Raw genomic sequence first — 11,210 nt, 5'->3', positions numbered from 1 at the left:
AAAAAAAAAAAGTAACTTCTGAAACTTACTTTGAGTCATATTAATAAAGGTACAGCATCAAGAAATAGGAGGTGATTTCCTCTCTGCACCTTTTCTATCCTGGCTGCTTCTTGCTAGGGGGGATGGTGACAAACTAGAAAATATCCAGATATATATGGATATATATATATATATATACACAGTCCTAACAAAAGTATGAGCTCTGCCAATCTCTAGTTATGCAGTTTTAGGAAAGAGACTTCACCATTCTTGGTTGTCAAGGCCTTCATCTGTAAAATGTGGGTAAAAATAATTGCTTCTTAGGATGGTTAAAATAATCAAAATCATGCATGTGGAATATTCAGTATAGTATCAGATTACTGAATGGGAATGGTTGCATTATTGTTGTTTTTGTCATCTTCAGGAAGGGCTTGAAAACCACATGCAGGTAAGTGGCAAGTTTTAGTTCCTGGGGAAGAAAGTCCAGATTTTGTGCAGATGGCCCCAAAGGGCAAACCCAGGATTAGATGTAGAAATGTCCAGGAAGGCTAGATTTACCCAGACTACAGAGGGGAAGTGACTCGTCCCAAGTTTTCCAGGTGAGATTTGCTCACGTGTCTGACCTTAACTTTGCAAACAAACATATTGACTTAGTGTAGCTTTAGACCCGTGTTTCCTAAACTTGAGATTGTGTTGGAATCACCTGGAGGGGTTGTTAAAACGGATTGCTGGACCCCACTCCAAGAGATGCTGTCTCAGTAGGTCTGGGTGGGGTCTAGAAATCTGCATTCCCAACAAGCTGCCAGGCGGTGCCTGTACTGCTGATGCAGGGGCCGCCCTTTGAGAACAACAGCATTAGAGTGTAAGTTGGCATCTGGGAAGGAAAAGTATCCCCTCAATAGAAATAATGGCTCTCACTTATTAAGCACCTACTAATTTCCATGGAAAATAATTATAGAACCTTGGTGCCTCCACGAGAGGTGGGGTCGGGGGTGTGTCTGGGGAAGCAAAAGAGAATCACGCCTACTTTACAAATGAGGAAAATGAAATTCTCTTGACTCGGGTTCTACAAAATATGCCCCCAACAGGCAAAAAGACCAGTGCAGAGGCCAGATGGGGCTGGAGGGGAGGGAGATCCTGAGGCCAGGAGACCCAGGCCCAGCCTCTTTTCCGTCCCCACAGGGGTGGACAGCACCACGGGCTCCGGGGGGTCCTGGCAGCTGCTCTGTTTGCCTCGTGTTTGTGGGGAGCCCTGGTCTTCACGCTTCACTTGGCCTTAAGGCTCCTTCTGTCCTACCACGGCTGGCTTCTCGAACCCCACGGAGCCATGTCCTCACCCACCAAGACCTGGCTGGTATGTGAGAGGCAGAGCCCTGCTCGGGCGCTCTCGGGTCCTTCTCTGTTCCCCGCTGGAGGTCTCTGTGCTCCTCTCTTTGGGTCTCTGTTCCATTCTCCCGGGGTTTCCCCAGCCCCTGGTCCTCGGCCCCAGTGAGGGCGCTTAGCGACCCGGTAACTCCTCCTTCCTCCCAGGCCCTGGTCCGCATCTTCTCCGGCCGCCACCCGGTGCTCTTCAGTTACCAGCGTTCCCTGCCCCGCCAGCCCGTGCCCTCCGTGCAGGACACCGTGCGCAAGGTGCGACTGCTGTCCGGGGCGGGGCGCCGGCAGAGCCGGTCGGGCTGGGGCGGGACCTGCAGACACTCTGCTCCTCCCCCCGCTCCAGTACCTGGATTCTGTCCGGCCGGTCCTCTCCGACGAGGACTTCGACGGGACCGCGGTCCTGGCGGAGGAATTTCTGCGGCTGCAGGCGTCGCTGCTGCAGGGGTACCTGCGGCTCAAGTCCTGGTGGGCGTCCAACTACGTGAGTTCAGACACCGGAGCCCCACCTGGAAGGCCATGTTCGCAGCGCGTCCCGCACCCCGCCGCGTGACACGCCCCAAACTCGCGGGCCCCGCTGTGACTGGAGCCTCGCCCCACGTGCCGGACATTCTGAGCCCCGCCCCCCACGCTCAATAGTCTGAGCTCTGTCCCGACGGGACACACCCGACATTTCAGCCCCTCCCCGGGCTGCCCAGCACTCTAGACTGGCCCCCCCAGATAGTTATCGTTTTCCTCCCTCCTGCTCAAGGACACCTTACCTAAATGGGCTTCTATTCTAAGTTCAGGAGTTAGGCCTTTAATTGCATTCCTAGTTGAGCTCCTGGGGAAACTGAGGCACAGAATGAGTCAGCGCTTTACCCAGATCAGGGCTTGCAGGCCTCACATTATGTAGGAAGCCACAAATAGCTGTCAGGCAGCATGTGATGAAGTGGCGATGAAGGGACAGATGGGATGGGATGGGGGGTCGGAGGAGACTATAGCTGGATGAGATCAGGGTTCCAGGAGGCAGGTATTAGAGCTGAGCCTGGAAGGCTTTGAACCTGCCAGGTTGGTAGGAAGGCCGTGAGAGGAAGAAGAATGTCACGAGTAGGGCGAGGAAGTAGGCACGTTGTACAACACGGGCTGCACACAAGGGGACTGAAGGGTGGTGGTCAGGAAAGGCGACGGTGGGTTGGTGGGGAGAGGCCTGAACTCCAGGCCAATGATCCTGGAGTTTTTCTTGGGGGTACTAGGGGGCCATGGGAGGATTTTGAGCAGGGGAGGGGCAGGGTCAGCTCTGGGGTTGGGCAAAGACTGGAGGCCAAGGAGGGTGGATAGGAGGCTAAGGTGAGACAGCAAATGGGGTCCCTCAGGCGTATATGGTAATTGAAACACTGGGCTTGAGGGGCTGGCTGGTTAGCTCAGTTGGGTAGAGTACGGTGCTGATAACACCAAGGCCCCGGGTTGGGTCCCTGTACCGGTCAGCTGCAGATAAAACCCCCACAAAAGTGGGAATGAGAGGGGAAGGGAAAGGTCTGGGGCAGAGCCCCAAGGGGCAGCAATATGGAAGCGAGTGAGCCGGACACTGTATGTTTGTGTAGTTTGTAACAAAATACTTGAAACTGGGTGATTTATAAAGAAAATGAAATTTATTGCTTACAGTTTCTGAGGCTGAGAAGTCCAAAGTCCATCTGGAGGTGGCAACAGTGACCCAGGGGTCTCACATAGCAAGGTGGCGGAAGCAGAGAGAGAGAAAGACAGACTCTCCTCTGTCTTCTTTTATTTTATTTATTTATTTATTTATTTAAAGATGACGGGTCAGGGGATCTTAACCCTTGACTTGGTGTTGTCAGCACCACGCTCAGCCAGTGAGCGAACCGGCCATCCCTATACGGGATCCGAACCCGTGGCCTTGGTGTTATCAGCACCGCACTCTACCGAGTGAGCCACGGGCCGGCCCATCCTCTGTCTTCTTTTAAAGCCCTCAGAACCACGCCCCTGGCCACCATTTTTCATCCATTCACTACTGTATCGTTCTACAATCCAATCACCTCTTCAAGGCTCCACCTTTTGATTACCATAATAGGATTTCCCACCCTCTTCACAGTCACAGTGGGGGCTAAGTTTCTAACACATAAAACTTGGGGGACACAATTCAGCTTCAATGAATTTTGGGGGGACATAATTCAATCCACTACAGACACCCTCAATGAAAGGGACTGAGAAGTGTCTGGAGAGATAGTAAGGATGCCAGGCCTTAGTTTTCTGTTTTAGATTTTTTTTCCTTCATGCTCTTTTTTTTCCCCTGGGCTGGTTGATACCGGCTTCATGCTCTTGAACCAGATTCTGCTCACACACACACCCCCATACGTATATATTTCATTGTCCTGCCAAGCCACTGCCAATTATAACATACACCATTGTCTTTTGTATGACAAAGAAAAAAAACCGCGGCTAACTAAAGTCTGACACAGTCCTCTCTTATCAGTTGGAATTTTTATGCACAGTTGATTTTTATGTACAGTATGTATGTTATTCCCGGATTTATTTATTTATTTATTTATTTTTGTGGCTGGCCAGTACAGGGAACCGAACTTTTGACTTTGGCCTTACAAGGCCACACTCTAACCAGCTGAGCTAACCAGCCAGCCCCCACCCCCCCATTTTTTTTTTGTCTTTTTTGTGACCGGTAAGGGGATCGCAACCCTTGGCTTGGTGTCACCCGCCTCAGGGTACCAGCCCCCCCCAGCTGTGTGTCTCCTGCCTACTCTCAGGTCAGTGACTGGTGGGAAGAATTTGTGTACCTGCGTTCCCGCAACTCGCTGATGGTGAACAGCAACTATTACATGATGGTGAGAATGTGACAAGGGGTCTGGGAAGGGGTGGGGATCACAGCGCCCCAGACCTAGGGTTGGGGTGCCTGGATAGAATGTGGCCCTTATGGCCAGTGACCTGAATCTGGAAACGCAGACTGGGATTCATTATCCTGCCCTTTTTTTGGGTCAGGACCTATATTTGGGGTCAGTGCCCCCATCAGGGGCAAACTGGCCTCGAGCACTTAGCCACCCCCTCTGCTGGTCCCCAGGACTTCCTATATGTCACACCCACGCCACTGCAGGCAGCTCGCGCTGGGAACGCAGTCCATGCCCTCCTCCTGTACCGCCACCGTCTCAACCGCCAGGAGATCCCCCCGGTAAGAGGGCTGGGGCTGGGGGCAGGGTCCCAAGGCATTGGGACCACGTGGGCCTGGAAGGCAGGTCACGAGCCCACGGTCTCCTGCAGACTTTGCTGATGGGAATGCGCCCCTTATGTTCTGCCCAGTACGAGAAGATATTCAACACCACGAGGGTTCCGGGAGTCCAAAAAGGTGAGGAATCCCCCTTCGCTACCCGCTGATAGATGCAGAACAATGTAATGGCTAAGAGCACGTTCTCTGGAGCTGCCCACCTGGGTTCAAATCCCAGCTCCATCGTTTCCTAGCTGTGTGAACTTGGGCATGTTATGACCTTCTCAGAGCCGTAGTTTCCTAAAATAGGATAATAACGGTATCCAGGGCAGTGAAGAAGGAAAACGTGCTTAGAACAGCTCAAGGCACGTAAGAAGTGCTTGATAAATGGTCGTAATTCTTATAATGTGTTCGGCTTTCCGGCCCCCACGCTTCTGCCAATGCCACCCCTAGACTACATCCGCCACCTCCATGACAGCCGACACGTGGCTGTCTTGCACCGGGGCCGATTCTTCCGTGTGGGGACCCACTCCCGAAATGGCCTGCTTTCCCCGAGGGCCCTGGAGCAGCAGTTTCAGCGAATCCTGGACGACCCCTCCCCCGCCTGCCCACAGGAGGAGCATTTGGCCGCTCTGACCGCTGCTCCCAGGTAAGGTCAGAGGCTGGGGATGCCAGAGGCCGAGCCAGCATCCTGAGGCTGTGGAAGGGCAGGTCGGGAGCCAGGTGGAACGGTGGAGGGCCAGCTGGGCTGAAGCTCATCCCCCAACAGGGACATGTGGGCCCAGGTGCGGAGGTCCCTGAAGACCCAGGCAGCTGAAGCCCTGGAGGCTGTGGAAGGGGCCGCTTTCTTTGTATCTCTTGACTCTGAGCCTGCAGGGCTTACCAAGGAGGACCCAGCAGCTTCCTTGGATGCATATGCCCACGCCCTGCTGGCCGGCCAGGGCCATGACCGGTGAGTCAGCCGGGGGACTTGGAGCCCACCCACCCCGGCAGCCCAGAACCCTGCATCCAGACCTAGGCCTCAGACCCTAGGCAACCAGACTGAACCTCAGACCCACACAGTCTCTAGATCCATTGGCTGTTTAGATCTGAGGACCCCAGACCCAATGCCTTGGGACCTGGAGACCTCTGACCCACATAACCCCTAGATCTGGGAACCCAGACCCAGGGACCCCAGATCTGAGGACCACCAAGCCAAACCTGGGACCCCTAGACCCAGAGATCCCTAGACCCAGAACCCCAAACCTGGAGACCTCAGACAACTTCTAGCTGCCCACCGGATGTCACTCTGACTTCCTAGGCCCCAGGAGCGTCCTCCTAATTTTCCAGGAACCTCAAAGCCTTAAACCTTCCTCAGTAAGTTCCCTAAATATCTTCAAACTCTCTAAATCCTAGACACATCTTGGACACACTCCAGATCCACCTGCTGGAGACCCCAACACTCCTAGAGATCCCCACACCAGGAATCCAGCTGATTCCCGTATCTCCCCACACTGAAACTCCCCCTCAAGTCCCACAGAAAGCACCCCAGGTTCCCCCCTGGCTCTCAGTCTTTGGTGACTCTTCTGAACTCTTCCCCCGCAGCTGGTTTGACAAATCCTTCACCCTAATCGTCTTTTCCAACGGGAAGCTGGGCCTCAGCGTGGAGCACTCATGGGCCGACTGCCCCATCTCAGGACACATGTGGGAGGTAGGGCAGCCAGCCCTCCTCCCATCATGGGGACCCTCAACCCCATTTCCAAAGACCGACCTCTCTAGGGCCTTAGGGTCAGAAGAAAAACTGAGGCTCAGAGAGAGGCAGAGACCAGCCCAGAGACACTCAGCAAAGAAGTGGGTCTGGAATGATGACCTTCCTTTGTTGAGTGGATAATTGGGCTCAGAGAAGGGAAGTAATTTTCCCAGAGTCTCACAGCAAAGAGTGGCAGAATGAGAATATGAATCCGGGGTGCTCTGACACCAGAGCGTGAGGTCTGTCCACCCATCACACTGAGTCAGAGTTGTCTTCCAGCTCGGGTTTGCTGTGTGGCCTTGGGCAGATTACCCCCCTCCTCTGAGTCTGTTTTCCCCTTCATCACATGAAAGCGTCGGAATTTCATTTAAGTTTCTGTCCAGACATGAGGATCTTAGCATTTCTGTTTTTTCTCCTTTGTGTAGCCCCTAAATCACAGGGGTGGCTTCTGCATCTCATTGTGTCCCTATTCTTCTAGAGTGTTGGATAGGGTGCCCTGGCCTGGGGTGGGGACCGGGCCTACATGAGGGGAAGGGAGGTCCTTTCCAGAGCCTGAGAACAGCCCCAGGTAATCATGGACCCTTCTGTGTCTGTTTCTCATTTGTTTTTTTTTTTTTTTTCTTTTGTTGCCTCTGCTTTGGGGGTCATGTTCATAAAGTCTTTGCCAAATCCTACTTCTTGAAGTGTTTTCCCTCTGTTTCCTTTTAGGAGTTTTATGGTTTCAGGTCTTATATTTACATCTTTAATCTATTTTGAATCTATTTTGGTATATGGTGAGAGGTACAGGTCTAGTTTCATTCTTCTACAAATGGATGTCCAATTTTCCCAGCACCATGTATTGAAGAGGCAGTCTTTTTCCCAATGTATGTTCTTGGTGCCTTTGTGTAATATTAGTTGGCTGTAAGTCGACTTGGTGTTGTCAGCACCACGCTCAGCCAGTGAGCGAACCGGCCATCCCTATATAGGATCCGAACCCGGGGCCTTGGTGTTATTAGCACCGCACTCTACCGAGTGAGCCACGGGCCGGCCTTCTGTTTCTCATTTGTAAAATGGGGATTTTTTCCCCTTTAACTATATTTACAAATGAAACTCTCAACTCATATTAACCTCGGACTCTTCAGACCACTTCATGCCAACATATCATCTCTGCATGTTGACTTGAAAGGAAGAGATGTAATGTAGAGTAAGATAAAGAGAAATACAAACTACGGCACAAGCAAGGTGTTCTTCTCCCAGTATATTTCTAATGTCGAGGTGGGAATATGAATCCCTTCTTCCTAGGGTGGTTGTGAAATTAATTGGAAACGTGAACAGGGAGGGCTGGTGGGTGGTAGGTGCTCCATCAGGGCTGATTTAAAATATTTAACAACCAGCAGGGCATGGGCACCACTCGATCAGAATGAATGCTGGCCCCAGGGAGGCCCACGCTGTGCTTGGCTTTCTCTCTCCAGTTCTGGGATTGTGGTGGAGCGAGTCCTTGGGGAGGGTGGGGCAGCCACCGGTGACTCTTTACCTACCAGTCAGAAGTACAAGGTCAGTAAGCACCAGCTGAGTATTAGTCCTGTTCTCAATGAACATGAACCAAAGAACCCACCTGTGAACTTCAGAGGTTTCTGTTTCTCAGGGACTTCCCCACCAAGCCCAAAAAGTGACTTAGGAGAAGAGGTCCCTGGTTAGATGGCCCTCAGTCCAGAGGGAGGAAGGGACTCTGACAGTCTTCATTTGTCCACAGTTCACTCTGGCCACAGAATGCTTTCAGCTGGGCTACTTGGCAGATGGCCACTGCAAGGGGCATCCTGATCCCACGCTGCCCGAGCCCCAGCGGCTGCAATGGGACCTTCCAGAGCAGGTAAGGCCAGTTGTCTGGGTCTCTCCTCCAAGTCCCCAAATTCCTAGCATTGACTCTAAACACATCCCCATCCCCAACCTCAACCTCAAAATCAACTCCATTCCTAACCCCATCCCAAACCCACACCCCTCAACCCAGACCAAGCCATACTCATCCATAACCTCAAACCCCAACCGTATCCCCAGTTCTAACCTCATCCCCAATCCCATCCCCAACTACATCCTCAGCCCCAAGTCTAACACTGTCCCCATTGCCAGTCCCATCCAGAACCCCAACCCCACCTTCATTCCCAACCTCAAACTTCAATTCAACCCTAGACCCATCCCAGCACCAGACCCAACTACATTCCCACTCCACACATAACCCGACTCCCGATTCCATCCCCAATACCATCACCATACCTAGATTAACTTCCATCTCCAACTCCAACCCTATCCCATACTCAATCTCAAGCACATACCCAATCCTTACCCCATCCCATACTCAACCCCTACCCAATCCCATACCCAACCCTGACCCCATTCTATTCTCAATTTGACCCTATCCCCAACCACAACCCCATCTTCAACTTCGATGCAGTACCCAGATCCAACCCCATTGCCTGTTCCATTCCTAACCCCATTCCCAGGCCACTCAATCCCATCTCCACACCTGTACCCAACCCCAGCTTCAGTCACAGCCCAGCCCTAATCCTATTGCAATCTTCACTGCCATCCATATCCCCATCTTAACCTAGTCCTTCACATCCATTCCCTTCTTTGTCCCTATTTCCATATTCCACTGCAATCCTAATTCCATTCCCATATTCACTTCCAGCCCCATTTCCAGATCTAGTGCTACCCTCATCTGTACCCCCAACCATCTCTCTCCCTTCCCCTTTTTCTGGCAGATCCATCCATCCATCTCTCTAGCCCTGAGAGGAGCCAAGACCTTGTCTGAAAACATCGACTGCCACATCTTCCCCTTCTCCCACTTCGGCAAGAGCTTTATCAAGCGCTGCCACCTCTCTTCAGACAGCTTCATCCAGATGGCCTTGCAGCTGGCCCATTTCCGGGTCAGTGCATTCCCCAACCTCAGCCCCCTCAGGACCTCAGTCTTCCTGAGCCCCCAAGACCCACCCCCTTGATAATTCCTCTTGGTCATTGCCATTGTGGGTCTGCCATCCTGATTTCTCTCTCCCATCCACATATTCCTGGGCAGGAGGAGGCTGGAAGGGTGGACAGAGGTGGGTCAAGTCTGTGAAGACTTCCCGAGCCCCGCTGACAGGCCCCTCTCTTCCTTGTCCCCCAGGACAGGGGCCGATTCTGCTTGACTTACGAGTCAGCCATGACTCGCTTGTTCCTGGAAGGCCGGACGGAGACGGTGCGGTCTTGCACAAGGGAGGCCTGCAACTTCGTGAGAGCCATGGAGAACAGAGAGAAGACAGTGGGTGTGGGCCTCGTTAGAGGCTTTGGTCATTTCCACGTACTCACTCACACAGTTACAAACATTGACGGGCACCTAGTGAGGCCAGGCTCCATGATGGGCACTAGGGGCAAGAGATGAACCAGATCTGGTCTCTGACTCCAGAGAGCTCACTGGTGGGGAGAGATAGAGATGGTCCAGCGTAGAGTGGTGTTTGCCTCAATGGGGGACTCACCCGGGAGGCAGCCCTGTTTCTGCAGTGTGACTCTCTGCTTGTTTTACCTCTGTGTGACCTTGTGACCTCCATTTGCACCATTCCTCATGTTCCCTGTATCCTCTCTGCTCAAAACACCTCCTCCCCGCACACTTTAACCTCTCCCCACTACCTGTGAGGTATTGTGGTTCAGCGGAGGGAGTTTGGGCTGTGGAGTCAGACAGACCTGGGAACCCATCTCGTTCTGCCTTGCTGTGTGACCCTGGCCAACTGATCTCTCCTTTCTGAGCCTTGGTTTCCCTTCTGTAAAAAGATTTGGAACTTGCCACCTTGCAGGGGATGTTGCAAGCTGGGTTGAGGCCAGGTGTGCCGCAGGCCTCAGCGGTAAGCCCACTTCCTGTCTTTCCATGACCTGCGACTTTCCCGGGGACCCCAGGACCCGCAGTGCTTGGCACTGTTCCGCGTGGCAGTGGACAAGCACCAGGCTCTGCTGAAGACAGCGATGAGCGGACAGGGTGTCGACCGCCACCTCTTTGCGCTCTACATCGTGTCCCGATTCCTCCACCTGCAGTCGCCCTTCTTGGCACAGGTTGGGGTACAGGGAAAGGATTAGAGAAGGAAGTGGGGAACCATGGAAGAAGGGAGGGACTTCAGGGCAAAGAGAGTGATGTTAGAAGAGGAGGGATCAGCGGAGGAGAGTATTAGGGAGAGAGCTGGGGCGTGAAAGGAAGAGGGCAGCAAGGGAAACAGGGGAGAGAGATGGAGGGGCGTGGTCAGGGAGAAGAGGGGGTGGTTAGGGAAAGTTGGGGGCGTGGCCAGGAATAAGGAGAACACAATGGGGGCGGGGTCAGAAGGAGGGGGCGTGGACAGGAGAGAAGGAGAGGGGCGTGGTCAGGGAGAGGGAGAGGAGCAGAGTTAGGAGAACTTGGAAGTCAGAAAATGTCAGAAAGGGCCGGGGATACATGGAGAGAAGTTGAACCAAGGGAGCGCAGACCTGCAGGTCTGTTCTTCCTGCACACGAGACCGTCTCCTGTCTTCAGGTCCATTCAGAGCAGTGGCAACTGTCCACCAGCCAGATCCCAGTGCAGCAAATGCACCTGTTTGATGTGCACAATTATCCTGACTATGTTTCTTCGGGTGGTGGATTTGGGCCTGTGAGTGGAGCTGGGGCCCTGGACCCTGGACCCTGAGGGAGGAGGGGCTGGGGGCCTGCACTCCCGCGTAGGGGAGAGGGGGGACTGGGAGCTGTTTTGTTCCTTTCCCTCTCTCTTACTCCAGGCCGATGACCATGGTTACGGTGTTTCTTATATCTTCCTGGGGAACGACATGATCACCTTCCACATCTCCAGCAAAAAGTCAAGCACAAAAACGGTGAGACAAACTTGAACACCCTCTCCCATCCTCTCCTTCCCCGGGACCCAGGAATCCGGACCCCCCCCCCCCCCCCCCCCCC

At 53.2% G+C, this 11,210-nt stretch overlaps 1 protein-coding gene across 5 annotated transcripts in view; it reads left to right on the top strand.

Annotated features, from left to right (window-relative positions):
• Positions 1–11,210, top strand: part of CPT1C (carnitine palmitoyltransferase 1C) — an 18,853-nt gene that overhangs the window by 6,861 nt on the left and 782 nt on the right. For 2 of the 5 annotated variants that reach the window (XM_008575379.1, XM_008575383.1), the window contains 16 exons: positions 404–427; positions 1,162–1,333; positions 1,510–1,611; positions 1,700–1,837; positions 4,110–4,187; positions 4,421–4,528; positions 4,618–4,702; positions 5,015–5,210; positions 5,331–5,513; positions 6,146–6,251; positions 8,023–8,139; positions 9,029–9,193; positions 9,430–9,564; positions 10,194–10,346; positions 10,798–10,911; positions 11,036–11,128. In XM_008575379.1, the coding sequence (XP_008573601.1) occupies positions 404–427; positions 1,162–1,333; positions 1,510–1,611; positions 1,700–1,837; positions 4,110–4,187; positions 4,421–4,528; positions 4,618–4,702; positions 5,015–5,210; positions 5,331–5,513; positions 6,146–6,251; positions 8,023–8,139; positions 9,029–9,193; positions 9,430–9,564; positions 10,194–10,346; positions 10,798–10,911; positions 11,036–11,128 (1,969 nt within the window). The remainder of the gene's footprint in view (positions 1–403; positions 428–1,161; positions 1,334–1,509; positions 1,612–1,699; positions 1,838–4,109; positions 4,188–4,420; positions 4,529–4,617; positions 4,703–5,014; positions 5,211–5,330; positions 5,514–6,145; positions 6,252–8,022; positions 8,140–9,028; positions 9,194–9,429; positions 9,565–10,193; positions 10,347–10,797; positions 10,912–11,035; positions 11,129–11,210) is intronic. The other 3 variants (XM_008575381.1, XM_008575380.1, XM_008575382.1) reach the window with 3 other exon arrangements.

The sequence above is a fragment of the Galeopterus variegatus genome, unplaced genomic scaffold, assembly GCF_000696425.1.
Source record: "Galeopterus variegatus unplaced genomic scaffold, G_variegatus-3.0.2 Scaffold1180, whole genome shotgun sequence".
Classification (NCBI taxonomy): Eukaryota; Metazoa; Chordata; class Mammalia; order Dermoptera; family Cynocephalidae; genus Galeopterus; species Galeopterus variegatus.
Note: the sequence above shows the minus strand (reverse complement) of the source record. Positions and strands in the feature narration are given on the sequence as shown.